This window comes from Anopheles merus, chromosome 3R, assembly GCF_017562075.2.
Source record: "Anopheles merus strain MAF chromosome 3R, AmerM5.1, whole genome shotgun sequence".
In the NCBI taxonomy this organism is placed as follows: domain Eukaryota; kingdom Metazoa; phylum Arthropoda; class Insecta; order Diptera; family Culicidae; genus Anopheles; species Anopheles merus.
In genome coordinates, this window is record NC_054084.1 from 42327485 (window position 1) to 42345611 (window position 18127).

The window sequence follows — 18127 nt, forward strand, 5'->3', positions numbered from 1 at the left end:
GTACACACCTTTTAAGAACAGAGCCGGATTAAAGATTGTGCGAGACAGTTTTTTTAAATAGCTTACCTAATACTTTGTTTAAACTTGGTAAAGGAGGAATGGAAGTTGATTTATTTCAACGAGTTTAAAATCCCCAACAAAAAATAAATAAAATTGGAATTGCTGAAAGGCGGCTGTTCGTTGCTTTTTGTTTTTAATTATTACAAGGAAGGAATATGTTACAATCTTACATGTTGTTTATTATATTTCGTAAAACCTAGCTAATTTAAGCCCCGTAAGGAATAATTTTTTTCTTCTAATTATATTACCAAAATATCATAACAAAATTATAAAGTAAGTTTTGATAGTGCACATCGATAGTACTATTTTTTTTAGCGTATCGAACTAGGTGACTGTGCTAAATGATACATGCTCATTTGTATCCCATGCAGTCGGAGACAGTCACAGTCTTTGTTACGGGGGAACAGTCTGGTTGGGAATCGGTTCTATCCGGCTCTGTAGGCGCCGAACCATCTGTCGAAATGACCGCCGGGACACTATTCCACTTTCTATCTAAAATATGTGTATCTTTTTCATTAACAATACAAAACAAATCTGTAGCCGACATACTTGATTTCTGTAAAAATCTCTTTCATAATTCACCTAATAATCAAGTAATAAAATTTTGAAACTATTTTGAACCAGTTTAAACAATGTATCGAGCCGAACTCTGCTGACCTTTGGCCTTCAACACCAATGCTGTTACAAACTGCACTTATTCTAAAAAAAACGTCCCACAATTTTTTTTTCATATCCTCCACATTCAGCAAAAGCTAGACAATCTCTTTTAATTAAAACTTCCTCCTATTGAGAGCATGAAATTAAAACCGTAAAAAAACGAACCATTTCTCTTCTGTTTGTCGAAAGGCAGTTACTGATCACTACAAACAGATCACCAGCTAAAAAGCGCTTTTTTATAGTGAAAGCTGTTTAAGGTAGCCTAACTAAATCCCGTAGCAGAAAAATTGCTATACCTTGTTCTAATGAATGCAAGCGCTGAAGTGAGAAGAAATTGTTGCTAAGAGAACTGAGAACTAATTGTTACTCCTATACCGTTTTCGACATCTGTTAACCGTTACGGTCAAATAAACGAATCATCAGACCCGTTAGGTTCGTGTAAAGTACCTACGCTTTGGAGTAGATCATTATCGGCAAACAATGATATCTTCAGGTGTGGTTTTTTTTTTGTCGGTTTGTCCTATCAAGGCGAACCGGTACATTCCACCGTTGCGGTGCGATGTGTACAGTGCAAAACATTCGCACAACAAAACGAACGGTGCCCTCCTCGCGTTGGGCTACTTATCCCATTCCAACCGTTCAATATTAATCAGTCTTCAAGCTTAATTACAGGCGAGGGTTCCGACAGCATCGTTGTACTGTGGCCGTACTTGCAACAAAAATATAAACCGCACCCACCAAATGAGCCCTATCTAGGCAAGTGATCTCGGAAAGCAGATCGGGAACGATTGCGGCGTCAAGAATGTGTGTTCTGTGATGCCAACGTCAGCTTCATCACCCATATATGCCAGTGCCGCACAGCGTAGGTTTTGGCACGGCGCACACCAGAAACAGCTCCTACACAGTCGCATTGACACACGCGCGCGCGCTCGCCACATCACAGGGATGAGATGTTGCGATGAAGATTCCTGGTGGGCGCAAGATCATAACCCCCTCCGACCATTAGGGGATGGGATGAGATAGGAAGGTTGGTGATCTCATTCGTAGCTACGAGCCGCCCGTACTGCCGAGCACGATTAACTCACAGTGTTGTGTGCGTTACAAAAAGCAAAACGATTCGCTCGTTGCTACTACGTCACACCGTTGCACATTCCTCACAAAACTGCCGACGAATGCGGTTCTCTGCGTCAGCACTGCCCTCCGGTCAGGGCAAAGTGATGAGACTGATATACACGCGACTTGTGCTGGTGCTGCTGCTGCTGCTGCTGCTACTACTACTGCACGGTCTCTAGTCATCTCTACACGCAAGCAAAACTTATGCTCAAATCTTCGATGGGCACCAAGCAGGGCACACACACTACATGGTGTGGTGTGTTGTTTTCGATGGTTTTGCGGCTCACCAGCCACTCATGTTGGCAGATGAAGGAAACACTGCTAACCGGTTTTTGGACGATGGTTTGCCCAACAGCCCAACGTTCGTGTAATCATGACACCGAAGTCAATGCCAACAATGCTGCAGCCGCGATCGTTGACTGACTATGATGTGTCTGCCAAACAAACGTGTACGAAACGGTTGTTGAATATTCGTTTTTCAAGTGTACAAGTGAACACGGTCGGTGGGTTAGAAACGCAACAGTAACCATCATCTAATCTTATACCAGCAATAGTCGATTTGCTCCTTCAAATGGTAAATTTCTCTTGCCTTGAGGTTCATCAACATTTAACCTCTAATTGCTTGATAGGAAGAGCTGGCAACGTCGAATGAAACAAACATACACAAACACATAAGAAGTACATCGATGAAGATTTTGTTAGCAAAAAAACAAACACACAATGTACAGAGATTTTGACCGAAAGTCAACAACAAGTCAAAGCTTACAACAAACACCGACTAAAGCGATGCCCTTACAGCTCCGGTCCAGGTTCATAATATCTAGAAGTGATGAGCGACAACATACTTTCCTGATCACTCAACAATACTCTTTTTCTGCAACAGTTCCTTTTCTCTAATTAATTCGTTGACCCAAGGGTAGTGCAAGCATGTAGAAAATTCTGTTCTTGCAGTGAAGATTCGATCTTTATCATATTTTTTTTTTTTTTTTTTTTTTTTTTTTTTTTTTATTCAGGAGTAACGGTCCAAAAAGGCCGTATTGCTTAAGAGTAGAAAATACAAATGTAATTCATGGCGCTACAATCCATATTGGCAGGGAGACATTTCCTTCTCTGAGCCATGGAAGGGCACCTTATCCCGGGTGTACTCGGATGATCTTTATCATATTAAAATAAACGAAAAAAATCGTTTTCAACAGTTCGGGGTGTACATTGGAATGGACGCAATAAAATGCTTACCAACACTTAAAATGTACCTGCCACCACTTATGAAAGATTAAAAATAATGTGCCCAAAATGGAAGTCAACCTTCCAATACAATTGAATGCGAATTTGTGCTTTGACCAGCAAACGGAGGAGATTATTACTCGATGCTAAGGGCTTAACAACATGTCCGTCATGTGTTCAAGTCCCTTACGGACCGTGCCATACGTAGGTAGTGGATCATCTATTATTCATTGATAGCAAAGCCCACTATTGATACAGGCCGTCCTTGGCCGACAACGGTTGTGTTGCGCCAAAGAAAATGCACTGCATCAAAACACTGTATTTGTATGATCGCGATCATGCCCCCAGCCCGGTATTCGTGTACATTTGTCAGTTTAAATAATACGAAACGTGGCTTTTGCTTCTTGAAATTCCTGCAACTGCCCCACATTAGACTAGGATACTGTGCAACAGCTATTTGTGATAGGCTTACTACTGAGTAATATCGACGCTCTCGACCGCTGCCTGCGGTAAACATCGCCGTTGGACCGGTTCTGACTGTACAGACCGCCCCAACAACATGATGTATGTAATGAAGCATATGATCGTTTTGACATAGGAATCTCCTTCATACAATATTTTCAACATCACATTCAAATAAACACATTTAGCTAAATGATGTAGATTCAAAACTAGGTTTTGAATGAGTAACAAATAAATGCTTATAATAATAATAATCATCATCAGCACTAGGATCAGTATTTATGATCGTTTATTTAGTCATTCTTTGCATATACACGATTTGATTGCAACAAATTGGGTAAAATTGAAACAATGTTGCAAATAAAACATAGCTGTTACTGTATCGCAATTCGGCAACCATAACACAAAAGTTCTAGAACCATTCCCCCATTCCTCATAACAACCGTACCCAAGCAAATAGTCCCTCGGGCTCGGTAGAGACAGTACCCCGTCGCAAGCAGTTGCGCATTTTCCGATGCATGTAAAATGCATTACTTTCCACGTCTTTTTTAAAAGTATTCTTACCCCTTTTCGCTGCTTGGCGTCAATCACTGCGGGGAAAATCATAGCCTATCCTACTAAGCGGTACGATGGATGGCGGACACACACATATCCACACCCAACGACAAACGAACACACGCGAGCGGAAATGATAGTTGGGTCAGGATTAAATTTCTCCAACAGGTTTACCCAGAGCCAGAACCGTTACCACGTTGGCTCGCTCACTTTAACGGTGCTGTTGCGAAACGAACCGTGGCCTATAGCCGTGGTTGAAAGCAGATCGAGTAACAGTGGAGGGGGGGAAGAAAACTCACCGGCGGTCAGTAGCCGCACCGGCAACTGGCGATTGGTCGACGCCGGGTTGCGCATTCCCATGGCATTGCATTTTTGAATGATGAAGGAATACAAAAGACGCTACATTAGTATTTATCACAACATTGGGAAAGTAACATAAAGACCTCCAACCAAGCGACCAACGTACGTCACTGGCAAACAAATGTCAAACAATGAGAAATGTCCAATCAATTCTTCACGATTTTTAAACAATTCAATTCAAAAATTTCAAATGGCATTATATTACGTATCAATTAAATTAGCTGAAAATAAAGAGACAAGTATCATAAATTTGGAATATTATAACAAATTATAAAACGGCGTTAAAATAGACGTCTCATTTAAAAGGCAGCCACGCCGACAAGGATACATTCTATCGGCACTACTTTAGTGATCGTATAGCACAAAACCAAACTTTCCTCTCACTTTGCACGCACACAACGGACGGTGTATTGATAATGTTATTCAAAGCCACCCGATAAATACGGCCAATCAGTGTCTGCAAAACACCGTGACACCGTCGAACGAAAGCGAGAGAGTGTCTAGGACCCGGTGTTTTGCCCATTTTGCAAGTCCCTTTCGAATGATAATGACAAAACCCCTCTCTCTTTCTTTTTTTTTTCTCTTCAACATAAACCGGTTTACCTAGGAGGTTGGTGTTTACGCGTGATGCATAATGTTTCAGCAGGTTTTTTTCAAATTCTTTTTCCCAATAGCAGCGCGGTGTTGTTTCAAATTGCCTCTAACAATAAAATCGAAACGGAACCACATGACCATAAAACTTGAACGCAACGGAAAATGTGCCATTTGTCGGTGCCAATGTAGTGCACGGCTTGAAACTCGATGAAAACGAACAGAGCTGTGGCACGGTATTGGGCTAAAGCTTTTTTGTGTTCGCACAGTTTCGCCCCCAAAAAAGAAATGTTCCATTTCCTCGCATTGCAGAAGGTCGGCGAAAGCGTGAATTGAATATTTTTACAATTTGCACTACCGGCTCACAAGCCAACACAACGGCTGCAATATTGCATTTTTTGCTTCTTTCCTTCTCCTTTCTTTCTACTTTTATCATAATATATATATATATATATATATATATATATATATATATATATATATATATATATATATATATATATATATATATATATATATATATATATATATATATATATATAGAGAGAGAGAGAGAGAGAGAGAGAGAGAGAACTTACATATCAGTGTAGAATGAAACTGCCAGAGTGATTAAAAAAAACAATGTGAAAATTTTGCCAAAAATGCAGATTGGAGTTCTATTAGAGGGGGCAAGAGCGGAAACTGCCCTCGCGCATAAATATCGCAATCCCATTCCATCTCATCCCCCACCAACACGTACCTTTCATCTTCTAGCAGTGGCGTAACGAGGGCCGCCCGCAACCGGACCACCTTCATGCTCTGGCGGGGAAACAGCCGACAGAACGGGCCGAGAAACCGCGGCTCGTAGCAAAACTGGGGAAATCGCACGCACTGCTGCCACAGCCGGGTGTTGTGGCTGAACAGATAGTTGTGCGTGCGGCCAAACTCGAGGTAGTTCTCCATCTCGCTGTAGTCGCAGTGCAGCAGATGGCGCAGATTGTGCAGCGCGACACTGTCGTTCGGTGGGCCGCGTATCTGCACGATGTCAAAGTCGAGCAGCGGCTCGTAGTGGTAGTAGTTGCCGGGCAGTGCGTTCAGGATGTCGCCCAGGAAGGTTGACCCGGACCGCCAGGTGGTGATGATGAGGCTGCGGGTCGGTTTGCCGCCCGTTTCGGGCGTTAGCCCGTCCGGCAGCTTCCGTTCGCCGTAGGAACTGTCGGTACATTCGGCCGATATTAGGGCCCGCTGATAGTTTAGCACGTCCTCGATGCTGATGGTGGAGTTGTGGGCCGTCGACATCGGCGGGTAGGTGTCGTATGCGGTGCCTGCTCCCCCTCCACCCGCCGCTCCACCGTACGTTCGTGACCTACAAATAGAAGCCGAACAGAAAGAAAGAAAGAAAGAAAGAAGCAGTTAGTAAAGGGTCGGGCAGCAGGCTAAAGCACCACAATGAATAATAATTTTAGCACGTTTGGTCCCATCGAAGGAAAGCAAATCATTTCACTTCCAAACACGGGGCACCGGTCTTACAACTGCCCAGGGAAGACGCGAGACAAAGTAAGTGAAACAATTCGCTACCGTCACGTCGGCGCGCACCCGACTTCAGTTCGCTTAACATTAGCGCAAACGATCCCACGCAGCAATCTGGTCTTGCGCCAGCCACTGGCTCCACTGCTATCGTGTGCCCGTGCACTGCTGTAAGGCGGGGAAAGGCCAATGGACGCTGCTGGTGTGTGAGTGGGCGAGTTATGTTCCCGACCGGGTGGGACTGGCTCTATGTTGCAGCGGGAGGTATAATTTTTGCACCATTGTTTTTCTTTTGGACAATAGAAGTGACGCCGCGTCGGCCGGGCCCTCTTTGGTGGCGCGTAAATGAACGCGCGAAGAAAAGGTAAATGTTTACATGCATTCACGACAGTGCACTTTTCACAGTGCACAAGCGAGGCGGTGCGGCTCGGCCACGGGAATGGGCCTGCATTGTCAACGAACTCTAGTTGCGAAATTGGTACCCTATTCCTCCCAAACTGTAGACGTGCGTATAGGTGTGTCTGTGTGTATGTGTGTCTTTGTAGATTATTGTATAGTACTTTACAAAAGCGTACGGAATTAAAAATAATTAAAAAAGGGCTTCCATTATGTAACAAACTGGAGCTCCAGGTATTTCGAAAGGATTTTAAGAAAGCGTCGTTGTGTAAAATCCGTGGGAAAGGAACCAGAATTTGGTAGTACAGTTTGGTTGACGATAACAATCCTTTCACTTTTGCTTGGCTTTGGCTTTAGGTATGAGAAAAAAGGGACCCATTTTTCTTCAAGGAATAAAACTTTTACCAAATGTATTACTTTATTTTGATATAAAATGCATTACATACTTACAGGGGTTTCTAAGTCAGTTTTGAATGTAAACGTTGTTATTCACCGCGTGCAAGATGTTAATCCACATTAATCTGATTTTTCATTTTCATCACGATACTTTTTTATCTCTTCAGCGTGATTTTCAACACTGGATTGAGTTTGACAGTTCTTTGTGGTGTGTTGAAAATCATGTTTAAGAACTGAAATTTTACTATGATGCAAATACTCCATTTGACAGCAGTTGAAAAACATCTTGGATGCGGTGAATAACTATATGCACATTCGAAACTGACTTGAAAAACCCTGTAAGCACCACCTCAGTTTTCAGTTCAGTTCAGAACTTCAGTTTTTACACATGATTTTCAACACATCACAAAGAACTGTCAAGCTCAATCCAGCTTGAAACGTGTTGAAAATCATGCTGAAGAAATTAAGCATGATGATGGAAACGAAATATCAGATTTATGTGGATTAACATCTTGCATGCGGTGAATAACAACGTTTTCATTTGAAACTGACTTGGAAATCCCTGTAATGATGTGCACATTTGAAAGTGACTTGGAAAACCCTGTATTAAGAAAGGTAGCATTGCAGCAAATTAACAATTAATAATTCAGTAGTTTTTTTTTTCAGTTGTTTCTCCAATTATTCGGAGTTGCCCTATTTTTCTCACAAAATTGACATCAGAACCTGCACTGACCATTTCCGTTGACTGGGGCTTACCATGATTTTATTGATTGACCCATATCTATACCACATAGCGAAGGAAGTCGGCTAGTTAGAGATAAGAATAGGTATGTTTTTTTGTATACTATCTCTATATTCTCTCAAAAACATTTAGAACAATAAAGTATTGGATTTCATTAAGGATTGAGTAATTCAGTTAGTTATCTTTTGTAAGCATGTAGGCATAATAATTATAGCTAAAAAAAAGAGAATTTTCACTTATAAGCTACCTCTTAACACTGCTCTTTTGTGTCTATATTAAGTCCAACATTTAGTAATAACACAACTATCTAGGTAGATCGTTCTGTTGCCGTGCCCAGTGTGTTAGCAGTTGAACACAAAAACAAATCTCGCCTTTGCTGCGCAAGTGTGTCCACAGGAAAAGCTTGGAACAAGCTTGTCAGAACAACCTGTCCAGAAGGTAGCCCGTAACGTGAAGATAGAAACAGCGAAGAAACATCAATATTTGGCAACACATGATTAAGCAATTGAGTAAATATATATACAATATAAAAGGATACATATGTACTAACACATGTGTTCTCAACAATAAGCCAGCCAGTGAAATGCTTTAGAATTACTAAATTGATCTTCTTTGTTGAAGGGATTTATGACGCCAACCGATTAAGGGACAATCTATACCATCGATATTATGGGCAAGTTATGAATAATATCTTCTTTTTCTTCTATTTGGCGTAATGCATCCTACATGAACATACCTGTCCTATACAGACTTTCGAGCCTTTATTCAGTACCACGCATAGTCCCGGATAGTCAAGTCCTTTGTACGGGGAGACGGTCTACGTGAGGCTTGTACCCACGACGGCCATATGTAGTTAAGTCACGGAAGTTGAAGACTGTACCACGAGACCGCCTCTAACAATATGTAAAGCCTAAAAAGTTTTCTGCATTTCGTCTCGACTCTGTTCATACCAGAATAGAACCCGCGACGGGCATGTTGTTCTGTAATACAGCTTAACAACTTCAGAAAAAAAGGAACCACAAACATTGATTTCGGTCTTCCATCATATCTCTAATATTAATTCAAAAGTCACTTTTATCCTGTTTGATAGAAAATTCGTATGCGAACATCGCATTTTTTTGAAAAATATTCAATAGAAAATCCTTCAACAAAAAATATGGGTTCATGATAGTTCCTGGAAGCAGTATGAGCTGACGATAGGTTCCAGGACCAGTATGGGTTCATGTGAGGTTATAGGGCTGGTATGGGTTTAGTATCAGTTCCAGTACCGGTATGGGTTCATGATAGGTTCTAGTACCGGTATGGGTTCGTGATCAGTTCCTGGAGCTGTATGACCAGTATTGTTTCTAGAATTTCTAGGTTTGGGTTCAGTATCGATATTTGGACAGGCATAGGTCCAGTAACCAGGTGCAGGACCGGTATTCGGTCATGTGCAGTTCTTGAACCAGAAAAGGTGATATAATGGTGTTAGGACCAGTATAGGTTGGATTTTGGTTTTAGATCCCTTAAGAGGTCGTCATAAGTACTTAATTTTATTTGAATTTGGAAACTATTGTTTTCAGTGCACTTTTTACAGTAAAGTGGATCTTTTTAAATTAATTGCGTTGCCCTGTAATCTGGCTTTGATCAAATTAACTAGTCCTTCGACAAATATTGAAAAAAAAATCGATTTATGGAATCATTCGTCACATAAAAGATGTTTAAACAATGAAAGCAGGTAAAGTATCAAAAAATAGTTTTAATTTAAAATGCCAAAATAAACATGTTCTTACAAACTAAAGCGCATGGAAGCCGATAAAGGTGAATAAGAATACACCTCATGTACGTAAGCAAAGGCGGCAGCACAAAATGGCTAAATTCTTCCAATGCCGGTTGCACAGCATTTTTAATAAAACCCTTGTCGTCAAGGTGCGGTTGCTATGGAATTTCTTGAACAATATGAACAATTTGCAAGAATTTCAAAGCTTTCCATCGTGGAAGCTCAAAGATGTTCTGCCTCGTAAGATGAAACAATGCCCCGTAAGGGTACGGGAATTGCCGCGGCATGCAAATTCTTCCTTTTCATTGCCCCGTTTTGTGATGATGGCCCATTCCAGCGTCGGCATTGGAATTCTTGCCCGAAGCTAGTTTGCAAAAAATTTAAACATGTATGTATGCCGGGAAGTTGTGACTTGCTTTCACTTTTTTGGGCCATACGCTTTGGGGCGACTCCCTACCAGGTAGATGTGGCCGAGATGAATGTGAGGGATACGTATCAACCGTCCATACTGGGAGGAAATCGGCATTTGCTTACCCGTAGTACTTGTGAGAGTTGAGCATCCGCAGATTGGCCGGACGTTCCCGTGGTCGGAAGTACTCCGTGCCGTAGCTGTTCGATGTGTACCGCTGGCTGGCGTACAGCAGCACTATGCAGACGACGGTGGCCGCAACCAGACCGGCAAGGTTCTTACGACGCGACATCCTTTCTCGCACGGCGTTGTTGCTTGTGTGACCGACCGTGCCAGCAACTTTCTCCATGTGTTTGTGCCCACCAAACGGCTCCTACGATGAGGGGGCCAGCGGCATCGAGCTGCACTCACGCACGATACGTATGAGCAGTCATAAGTTACAGCTGCAACACAAACGGCCAGCCTGTTTTGGGGTACGATGTGTTCTAAAGATGCACTTAACTATGCTTTGGATGCGTTTTTTTTTCTCAGACAAATAATGCAACCAAAAGAGGAATAGGATCACCTTTCCGATGATCTCTTTCTCTTTCACACACACGCACACATACACACTATCCGTTTTTTAGGATGACCCGCTTTTCACAGTTTCCGTACGGCACTGATGTGGTCGGTGTTGTGGAAGTCGCTGTGCAGTATGACCCCGTTTCTGTAGCTTTCTTTCTGAACCAGCATGATATTTCCCCCCTGCTAACACGCTCTTCTTCACTGCAGCACCATCACTCGCATACACGGTAGAGGAGATAGAGAAGAACGGACAACACCCTTCCGCCCTGTGGCCCACAACACTAGACGGCAGCACACAAAACTGTTAGCACAGGAGGACCCCCTCGCACTGAAACATTAATTTAATGGCACTACCAACATCCACACATGCCCTTCTTTTGCTTCTACACCAGAGACACTGCGAATTTCATTTTTCAGCAATTACACACATCGGTAAGGGTGTTTTTTTTCTTTCTTCCCTTATCCGCAATTAAAACGTACGTGAACGTGTATTCACAATCAGAAACGTTGCACTTTGTAAACAACAACAACCCTCCTTCTCAGCACAATGCACAATCACTCACTAGCACAACTAGACTCGAACTGATTGCGTATCCTTCCGTATTTAGGGATTCGAACCACCACAACCAATCGAAGGGATAGGGAAAGGAACTGGAACCACGGCGCGAATTTTCAGCATTCCATCGGAGAGCTACGTTTCATGCACGAAATTCATTACAATAATGAGCGAGCTGCTTTGCGGGATACATCTTTTTGCTTCGTTGACGTTGGGTGGTGGTGTGACGTTTCGGGTGTTCAGGTCGGATCAGCTAGGGTTCGTGAATGACAGTTGCAATCGAACGTCATGCGGGAGTTGCGGATTCAGTGGAGGCATACACGCAAAGTTCGGAAAATAATTTACATCATTTTATTAGCACTTAAAAGCTTTTTTTTATTACATTACAGGCGGTCCCCGAGATACACGGTACCTCTTACACGCGGATTCGGAGATACGCGGTTTTCTAAATTTGACAGTTCTTTGAGCAAATTGTACTGATTTGACACATCAATTGTAAATTGCCAAATAATTTCCGTTTTGATCGAATGTTAAAAACAATTTCAAATTGTTTAAAACTGTTATATTCAGTCAGAACAATATCAAATAATTCATAAAGTGACTAAAACTGCCTCCTACTTGCAAAATTACACGAAAATTAGTGATATTTTAGCTGGAAATCACGAGATTCGACTTACGCGGAAATTCGAGTTACGCGGTAATTTGCGGCCGTTTTTGGTCCCCATTAACCGTGTATCTCGGGGACCGCCTGTATTAAGTTTTCTAGTAATCATAGTAGAAAAAGTTAAACATTATGATAAAATGTCTACTTGAATTTTTCGTTATACAGGTAGTCCCCGGGACTTGCGGACTTGGAGATAGGCGGTTTTCTTAATTTTACAAGTCTTTGAGCAATTTTTACTGATTTGACAAATCTATTGTCAAATGCAAAATTAATTCCCTTTTGGTCGGACCTTGCCATTTACTCTTTCGTATGGTGTACTGAAACAACTTATACCGACTGTAAACTGGAAATGCTTGTCAACTGTTTAAATTTATTCGAATTTTAGAAATCTTTCTTTTGCCATCAACTAAATGCACACAAGCGCACAAATTAGTCATTTTATCAACCAAGGTGATTCGTCTTGTTGTGATCAACTCAACGGCGACCCAGCTTCTGCGGCTTATGGGTACTGAAAGAAGGATGTTGCTCACATTGCCGTTTTTATTTGCAAACAACTGCAGCGATGACGAATGCGGCAGCAATAGCGAAGACGTTTATCATCTCGTAGCTCAATCTCGAATGCAGCGGAATAGGTTTTATCCATTAGATCTTTCCGACAAGAAGTAAGTCCAAAAGGCCCTTTACCATAACCACTATTTAACTTGCGATCACGTTGCTTTGCAGATTCGTTAACAATTACTACGTTTCTAAGGAAATATTCCTACAAATATTTACTGAAATCGAACCCAAGTTTGGTCCAATCGTGGCAAAAGGACTGGCGGTGAAGGAAATGTTGGCCGCTACGTTGAGGTTCTTGGCAGAGGGAAGCCACGAGAACGTCATGCCCACGAATGCCACCGTTGTCCAGTCAACATTTTCCATCGTTTTTTTCTACTAAATACTAAAAAAAAATACTAACAATCATGCAGGACACGTTGTGTAAATTCGTTAACCTGGCGATGGACCCGGCCGAGGAGCAGGAAGCGCGCCAATACTTTTACGAAACGTGTGCCATTCTCGACGTCGTGTTATGTATGTGGCTGGTATGCACGTTAAAATGAAAGCACCAGCCCGCGACAAGATTGCGTTCCATCACTGGCGAGGATATTGCTGCTTAAACGTGTTGATAGTAAGCAAGATCCACACTTTAACATTATAAAGTAACATTATAAATTGTGCCCTTTTTGAAGGCATGCGATCATAAGACGAGAATTCGCTACGTAGATCCAAGATACGGCATTGACGGTATTGTATATGTACAGAGCGGAATTGATCAGTTTTTAGAGGAAAAGTATAAGCAAGGTCAAACCAATTACAAAATGTTGGATGAGTGTTACTATGCGATGTCGCAAATTATATTGTCGAGGCGTTTAAATAAGGGGTCTCCAAACTAGTAATGAGAAAAATGAAGATTTCGTCGGAATCGGTTCCGGCTAGCTCCGAAGTTTTCTGGAATCGATTCCCGAATCGGCTCCGGAATTGGTTCCAGAATCTGCTCCGAAATCGGATGCGGCATCGGAATTGGTTCCGGCATCAGAATTAGCTTCGAAATCGGAGTCAGTTTCGGCATCTCCATAGGAATAGGCGTTAGGGTGCAATGATGCAAAGTATTGATAGCAGCAATAAAAACTTATAAACGATCCATTCTCATGGGGATTCCCGAATTGATTTCGCTTCTGAAACTTCTTATTTCAATTCAAGAACTAATTCTCATTCCGGAGCTGATTCTATTTCTGGAGTCAATCCTGATTCCGTTACCGGAGCAAATTGCGATTCCCAGGTCGATTTCAATTCCGAAGCCGATTGGCCGAAGCTGGAATTGGCTCCGAATTCGGCTCCGGAATTGATTCTGAACACCAGGTCATCGCGGGCCGCATGATAGGTCCTCAAGGACCGTATGCGGCCCGCGGTCCGTAGTTTAGGAGACCCCCGCTTTAAATCATTTCCCTTTCGATTTCACAGGCGATTATGCTTTCCCTGCCAAACCATGGATTTTTAAACCGATGCGGGAACCGGCACCAAACTCAACGGAAGCTGCGCACAATAAGAACGATGCAAAGGGAAAACAAACAATAGAACGAGTTTTTAACGTGCTGAAAAACCGATACCAAGGGACTCGTAAGCTACACTACACACCGGTGAAAGTGGCACTAATGACAAATGTTTGCTGTATTGTACACAACATTTGTATGTCGCATAATTTGGGAGCATTTGTTGAAGATAGGAGCGCCGTAAATTGATTCTAAGTAATCATCATATCGAACTATTAGACAATAGGGCTAGAACTAATCTAACAACCTTGCGAAGCAAGAAGCATAATGAACTCAACTTGGAATACAATTCGCATCACCTGCTTTTTTTTTATTAACCCTTCACTTCACCACAGGCGACAATCGTCACCTTCTGCTGCACTCGTCCGCCCTTCGATCCACAGCGTTCCATTTTTCGTACCACATCGGCGCCGCTAATAACGTTACCAAACACGACATGCTTTCCGTCGAGCCAGTCAGTTCTGTGAATTAAAGGAAGGAAAAACCAAAGGACATACAAATGTAAGCAATATCCTCCGCCAACGGTGCCCCATGCGTTTGTCTTACTTTTCCGTACAGATGAAAAACTGGGATCCATTCGTGTTTGGGCCAGAGTTCGCCATCGAAAGCACACCGAACCCGGTATGCTTAAGGATGAAGTTTTCGTCCGCAAACTTCTTACCGTAGATGGATTTTCCGCCCGAGCCGTTGTTTGCAGTAAAATCACCCCCTTGGCACATCTGGAGTATGGCAAGAAGTGCAAGAAATGTTAGATTCTATCTACCGAATGAAGCACAAAAACCCCACAAAAACACTCACAAACTCCGGTATGATGCGATGAAAGGTCGATCCCTTGTAGCCAAAGCCCTGTTCGCCGGTGCAGAGTGCACGGAAGTTTTCTGCCGTCTTGGGCACCACATCTGCCCGCAGCACCATGATGATGCGGCCGACATCACTGTTCCCTATCCGTATGTCGAAGAACACCTGCGGGTTGCGCTTCTTCTCTTCCGCCGCTTTCGGTTCCTTCGGCTGCACCTCGTCCGTGCCGGTGTCCATCGGCTGCTCGGCACCATTCTCCCCATCGTTCTTGAGCGTTGCCCCGGCGTGCTTCTGCAACCAGTTGTCGTCGGCCCAGACCGGCCGATTGCTGCCCTCCTTGATGCGCTGCGGTTTCGCCGTGTTGACGCGTATCGTCCGTCCGCACAGCTCCGAATCGTTCATGTTGTCGACGGCGGCGGCCGCATCTTCCGCGTTTTCAAACTCGATGAAGGCAAACCCACGGTGCTTCTGTGACTCGTAGTCGATTGGCATCTGTATGTCGACCAGGTCGCCGAACGGGATGAATGCGTCGGTAATTAGCTTCTCTGTCACCTCCTCCGAGAGGCCCCCGACGTACACGGTGCGTTTGTCGCTCGTCATCGTTTTTGGGGTGTTTACGGCTTTTGGAAAGGTTTTGCGGACGCCTGCAACGCGCGGAAAGCTGCTGTTTTTCTCGATTGGATTTGTTTACGTTCTAATGCCGGGTTGTGTTGTCAGACTGGAGGCAATTGTAAACAACGTTTTGCTACGGCGTGGTGAGACGGATGCCAAGGCCAAGGTTTATACAGCGCACGTGTTCTTCTTTTTAATTCAATTATAAAATGTGAAATGGAAACACAAGAGCCATTTCTAAGATGTAAATAGTATATTTCTTCTCTTTTAGCTTCATTTATCACTTAAATTCGTTAAATACCATACAAAACTGAAAAAGAGTGCTAGGGAAAGTCACCTAAACATCGTTCAATTGTCAGGTCAGAGAACGTCGGGGTACATGGTCCTACCTGCTCTGCGTCACCCTTCAATCGAATACGTGGAAACTTTGTTTTGCTTTTGCATCCATATCCCTTTCACCGACCAGCAAAGAACATCTGTGTGGCCTGTTACTAACAACATGAATGTAAGTTTTCCCTAAAATCTTAATTCAATACACGTCCAACCCTTACAATCTGTTGATTATTCGGTCCTGCCCTTCATCTACCACAGGAAGCGGAAATTCCGATCGACATCGCCGCTGGCAAGCTGCTGGATTGGTTGATTTCCCGACGAATCGTTGACAAAAATTGGCACTTGCATATCCGCAACATTCGTAACAAAATCAGCAATGCCATCACGGACATGCCCGAGCACGACGAGCTGTTGCAGCTGCTGTCCGGTGCACGTAAGCCTTCACATTTCCCTGTTTGTTTTGCCAGAGCTTTCACCATCATCCATGGCTCATTGTAGATATCAACTATTTCCACTGTCTGCGGATCGTGGACATTCTGAAGACCACGGAAGCCGACTCGAAGAACGTGTTTGGCCGTTACGGTAGCCAGCGCATGAAGGACTGGCAGGAGATTGTAAAGATGTACGAAAAGGATAACCTGTACCTGGCGGAAGCGGCCCAAATACTGGTGCGCAACATCAGCTACGAAATCCCGGGCATACGCAAACAGATCAAGCACCTGGAGCAGCTGAGCGAGGAAGCGGACAAGAAGGTGGAGGATCTGGAACGCTCCGAAAAGGTGGTGATGGCGGAGTATCAAAACATGTGCAAGCAGCTGGGCGTTACGGGTACAAACCTGCGGCAGGAGCTGGTGGACAAAGTGTTCAACGACTTACCCGGCATGCTCACGAAGGTGGCCAGTTCGGTAGCGCCGCTGAAGAAAACGGTCGAACTTTACGCCTCGTTTATGAACGATGCGGAGTGCTTGACACTGTTGAAGCACGTGCTGGCCAAGGGTAACACTACCGTGTACGAGTTTGTGTACGGTGAGCCACCGCTCTCGATCGAAGAACCGCCGGTCAAGTTTGTCACGGAGCAGCAGCAAGAGGCGGCAGATGATGGTGGTGCAATCGATTTTGGGGACGACGATGGTGGTGCGATCGATTTTGGCGATGCAAGTGGGCTGGATCTCGATGCACCGGTCGAGCTGGAGGTTGGCGATATTGATTGGGGAGCGGCGGATGAGGGTGCCGATCCGGCCCTGGCAGGAGCGAACGATGGCAATGTGATCGATTTTAACATTTCCCTGGAAGAGAGTGGTATCGTCGTGGAGGAGGACGGTAATCTGGGTGGCGTTGCCAAAGGCGACGAAGCGTTCACCGTTCTCGATGCACAGCAGTACCGGGACCGGTTCGTGAACGATCTGTTGGAGCTACAGTCGTTCTTGAAAATGCGCCTCCATCAGCTGGGAAGCGCAGATAAGGCGCAGGTACTGGCGTTTGCCATTATGGACAATTTTAAGGACCACGACGAAAAGACGGTGGCAAGTATGCTGGCCGAGGTGGAAGTCGTGTACGCGGGTGTGACGGACGAGCTGTTGCAGCATTTGCTTCAGATCAAACATTCCCCAGTGTAAGACCAATGGATGCATGGCAAACACATCCCTACAAGTCATTGTTATTAAATTCATATTTTCTTTTGCTTCTTCACAGGTACGTGGACATTTTGACCTCGAACGTGAAGCAAAAACTAACGTCGATCGATAAGATGAAGGAGACGGCACTGATGAAGCGGGAAAAATCGGTCAGCTTCAAGCAGCAGAGCGTCGAGCTGAAACCGACGCAGGCAAAAATCGTGGAGCAGACGAAAACGCTCCAAGGGCAGATAGAGAAGGACATTTCCAAGCGGTACAAAAACCGCCCCGTCAACCTTTACGGTACTAATCTGTAGTAGTGGCGCAATGGCGCTTCGTTGATTTGTTCGCTTGACTTGTAATGCCTACTAAGATGTTAATATATGTAGAAGGGACCAGGGCGTTTGAATTCAAAAAAGCCTACATTTAATGATGTGTAACGGTCAATTTAAATTAGTGTCCCTCGTGGTGATCTTGCCGTTACGCACCCACCGGTTGAGAAACGTTACGGTGCGCTGTACGCATGTGCAGCGCACAGCACAATATCATCGCATCTCAGGACGACGCACATAACGCAACACAGTCATCCTTGTTCACGGGTTTTTTTTATGGCTATATACGCTACGAGAAAGAGAGAGACAGAGCGCGAGATAACGAGTGTAGTTTT

The 18127-nt window shown here is 43.8% G+C and overlaps 4 protein-coding genes across 5 annotated transcripts in view; 2 read left to right on the forward strand and 2 right to left on the reverse strand.

Annotated features, from left to right (window-relative positions):
• The window catches only part of LOC121597397 (carbohydrate sulfotransferase 1), a 26558-nt gene extending 14994 nt beyond the window's left edge, over window positions 1–11564 (reverse strand). The window contains exons 1-2 of the mRNA XM_041923128.1: window positions 10356–11564; window positions 5762–6367 (exon numbers count right to left, since the gene is read on the reverse strand). Coding sequence (XP_041779062.1) covers window positions 5762–6367; window positions 10356–10579 — 830 coding nt within the window. The 5' untranslated portion in view covers window positions 10580–11564. The remainder of the gene's footprint in view (window positions 1–5761; window positions 6368–10355) is intronic.
• A 741-nt stretch (window positions 11565–12305) lies between these two features.
• On the forward strand, window positions 12306–14341 carry LOC121596986. 2 transcript variants are annotated; one of them, XR_006005351.1, is made up of 3 exons: window positions 12306–12676; window positions 12738–13182; window positions 14016–14341. XR_006005351.1 is itself a non-coding variant. In XM_041922424.1 (2 exons), exons 1-2 carry the CDS (start codon window positions 12516–12518, stop codon window positions 12949–12951), a joined length of 375 nt encoding a protein of 124 aa, XP_041778358.1. In that variant the 5' UTR covers window positions 12306–12515; the 3' UTR covers window positions 12952–13688. The 2 variants fall into 2 exon arrangements, 1 of the variants encoding a protein (XP_041778358.1); XM_041922424.1 differs by lacking the exon at window positions 14016–14341 and having other exon boundaries at window positions 12738–13688.
• A 47-nt stretch (window positions 14342–14388) lies between these two features.
• LOC121596985 (peptidyl-prolyl cis-trans isomerase E) lies at window positions 14389–15633 on the reverse strand. Its single transcript, XM_041922423.1, has 3 exons — window positions 14903–15633; window positions 14651–14823; window positions 14389–14565 (listed from the first exon to the last, which is right to left on the reverse strand). Exons 1-3 carry the CDS (start codon window positions 15500–15502, stop codon window positions 14418–14420), a joined length of 921 nt encoding a protein of 306 aa, XP_041778357.1. The 5' UTR covers window positions 15503–15633; the 3' UTR covers window positions 14389–14417.
• Window positions 15634–15924: 291 nt separating this feature from the next.
• LOC121596983 (CDK5RAP3-like protein) lies at window positions 15925–17884 on the forward strand. The gene is made up of 4 exons (XM_041922422.1): window positions 15925–16019; window positions 16106–16280; window positions 16346–17459; window positions 17540–17884. The coding sequence occupies exons 1-4, from the start codon at window positions 16014–16016 to the stop codon at window positions 17775–17777; spliced, it is 1533 nt and encodes a 510-aa protein (XP_041778356.1). The 5' UTR covers window positions 15925–16013; the 3' UTR covers window positions 17778–17884.
• Window positions 17885–18127: the final 243 nt, after the last annotated feature.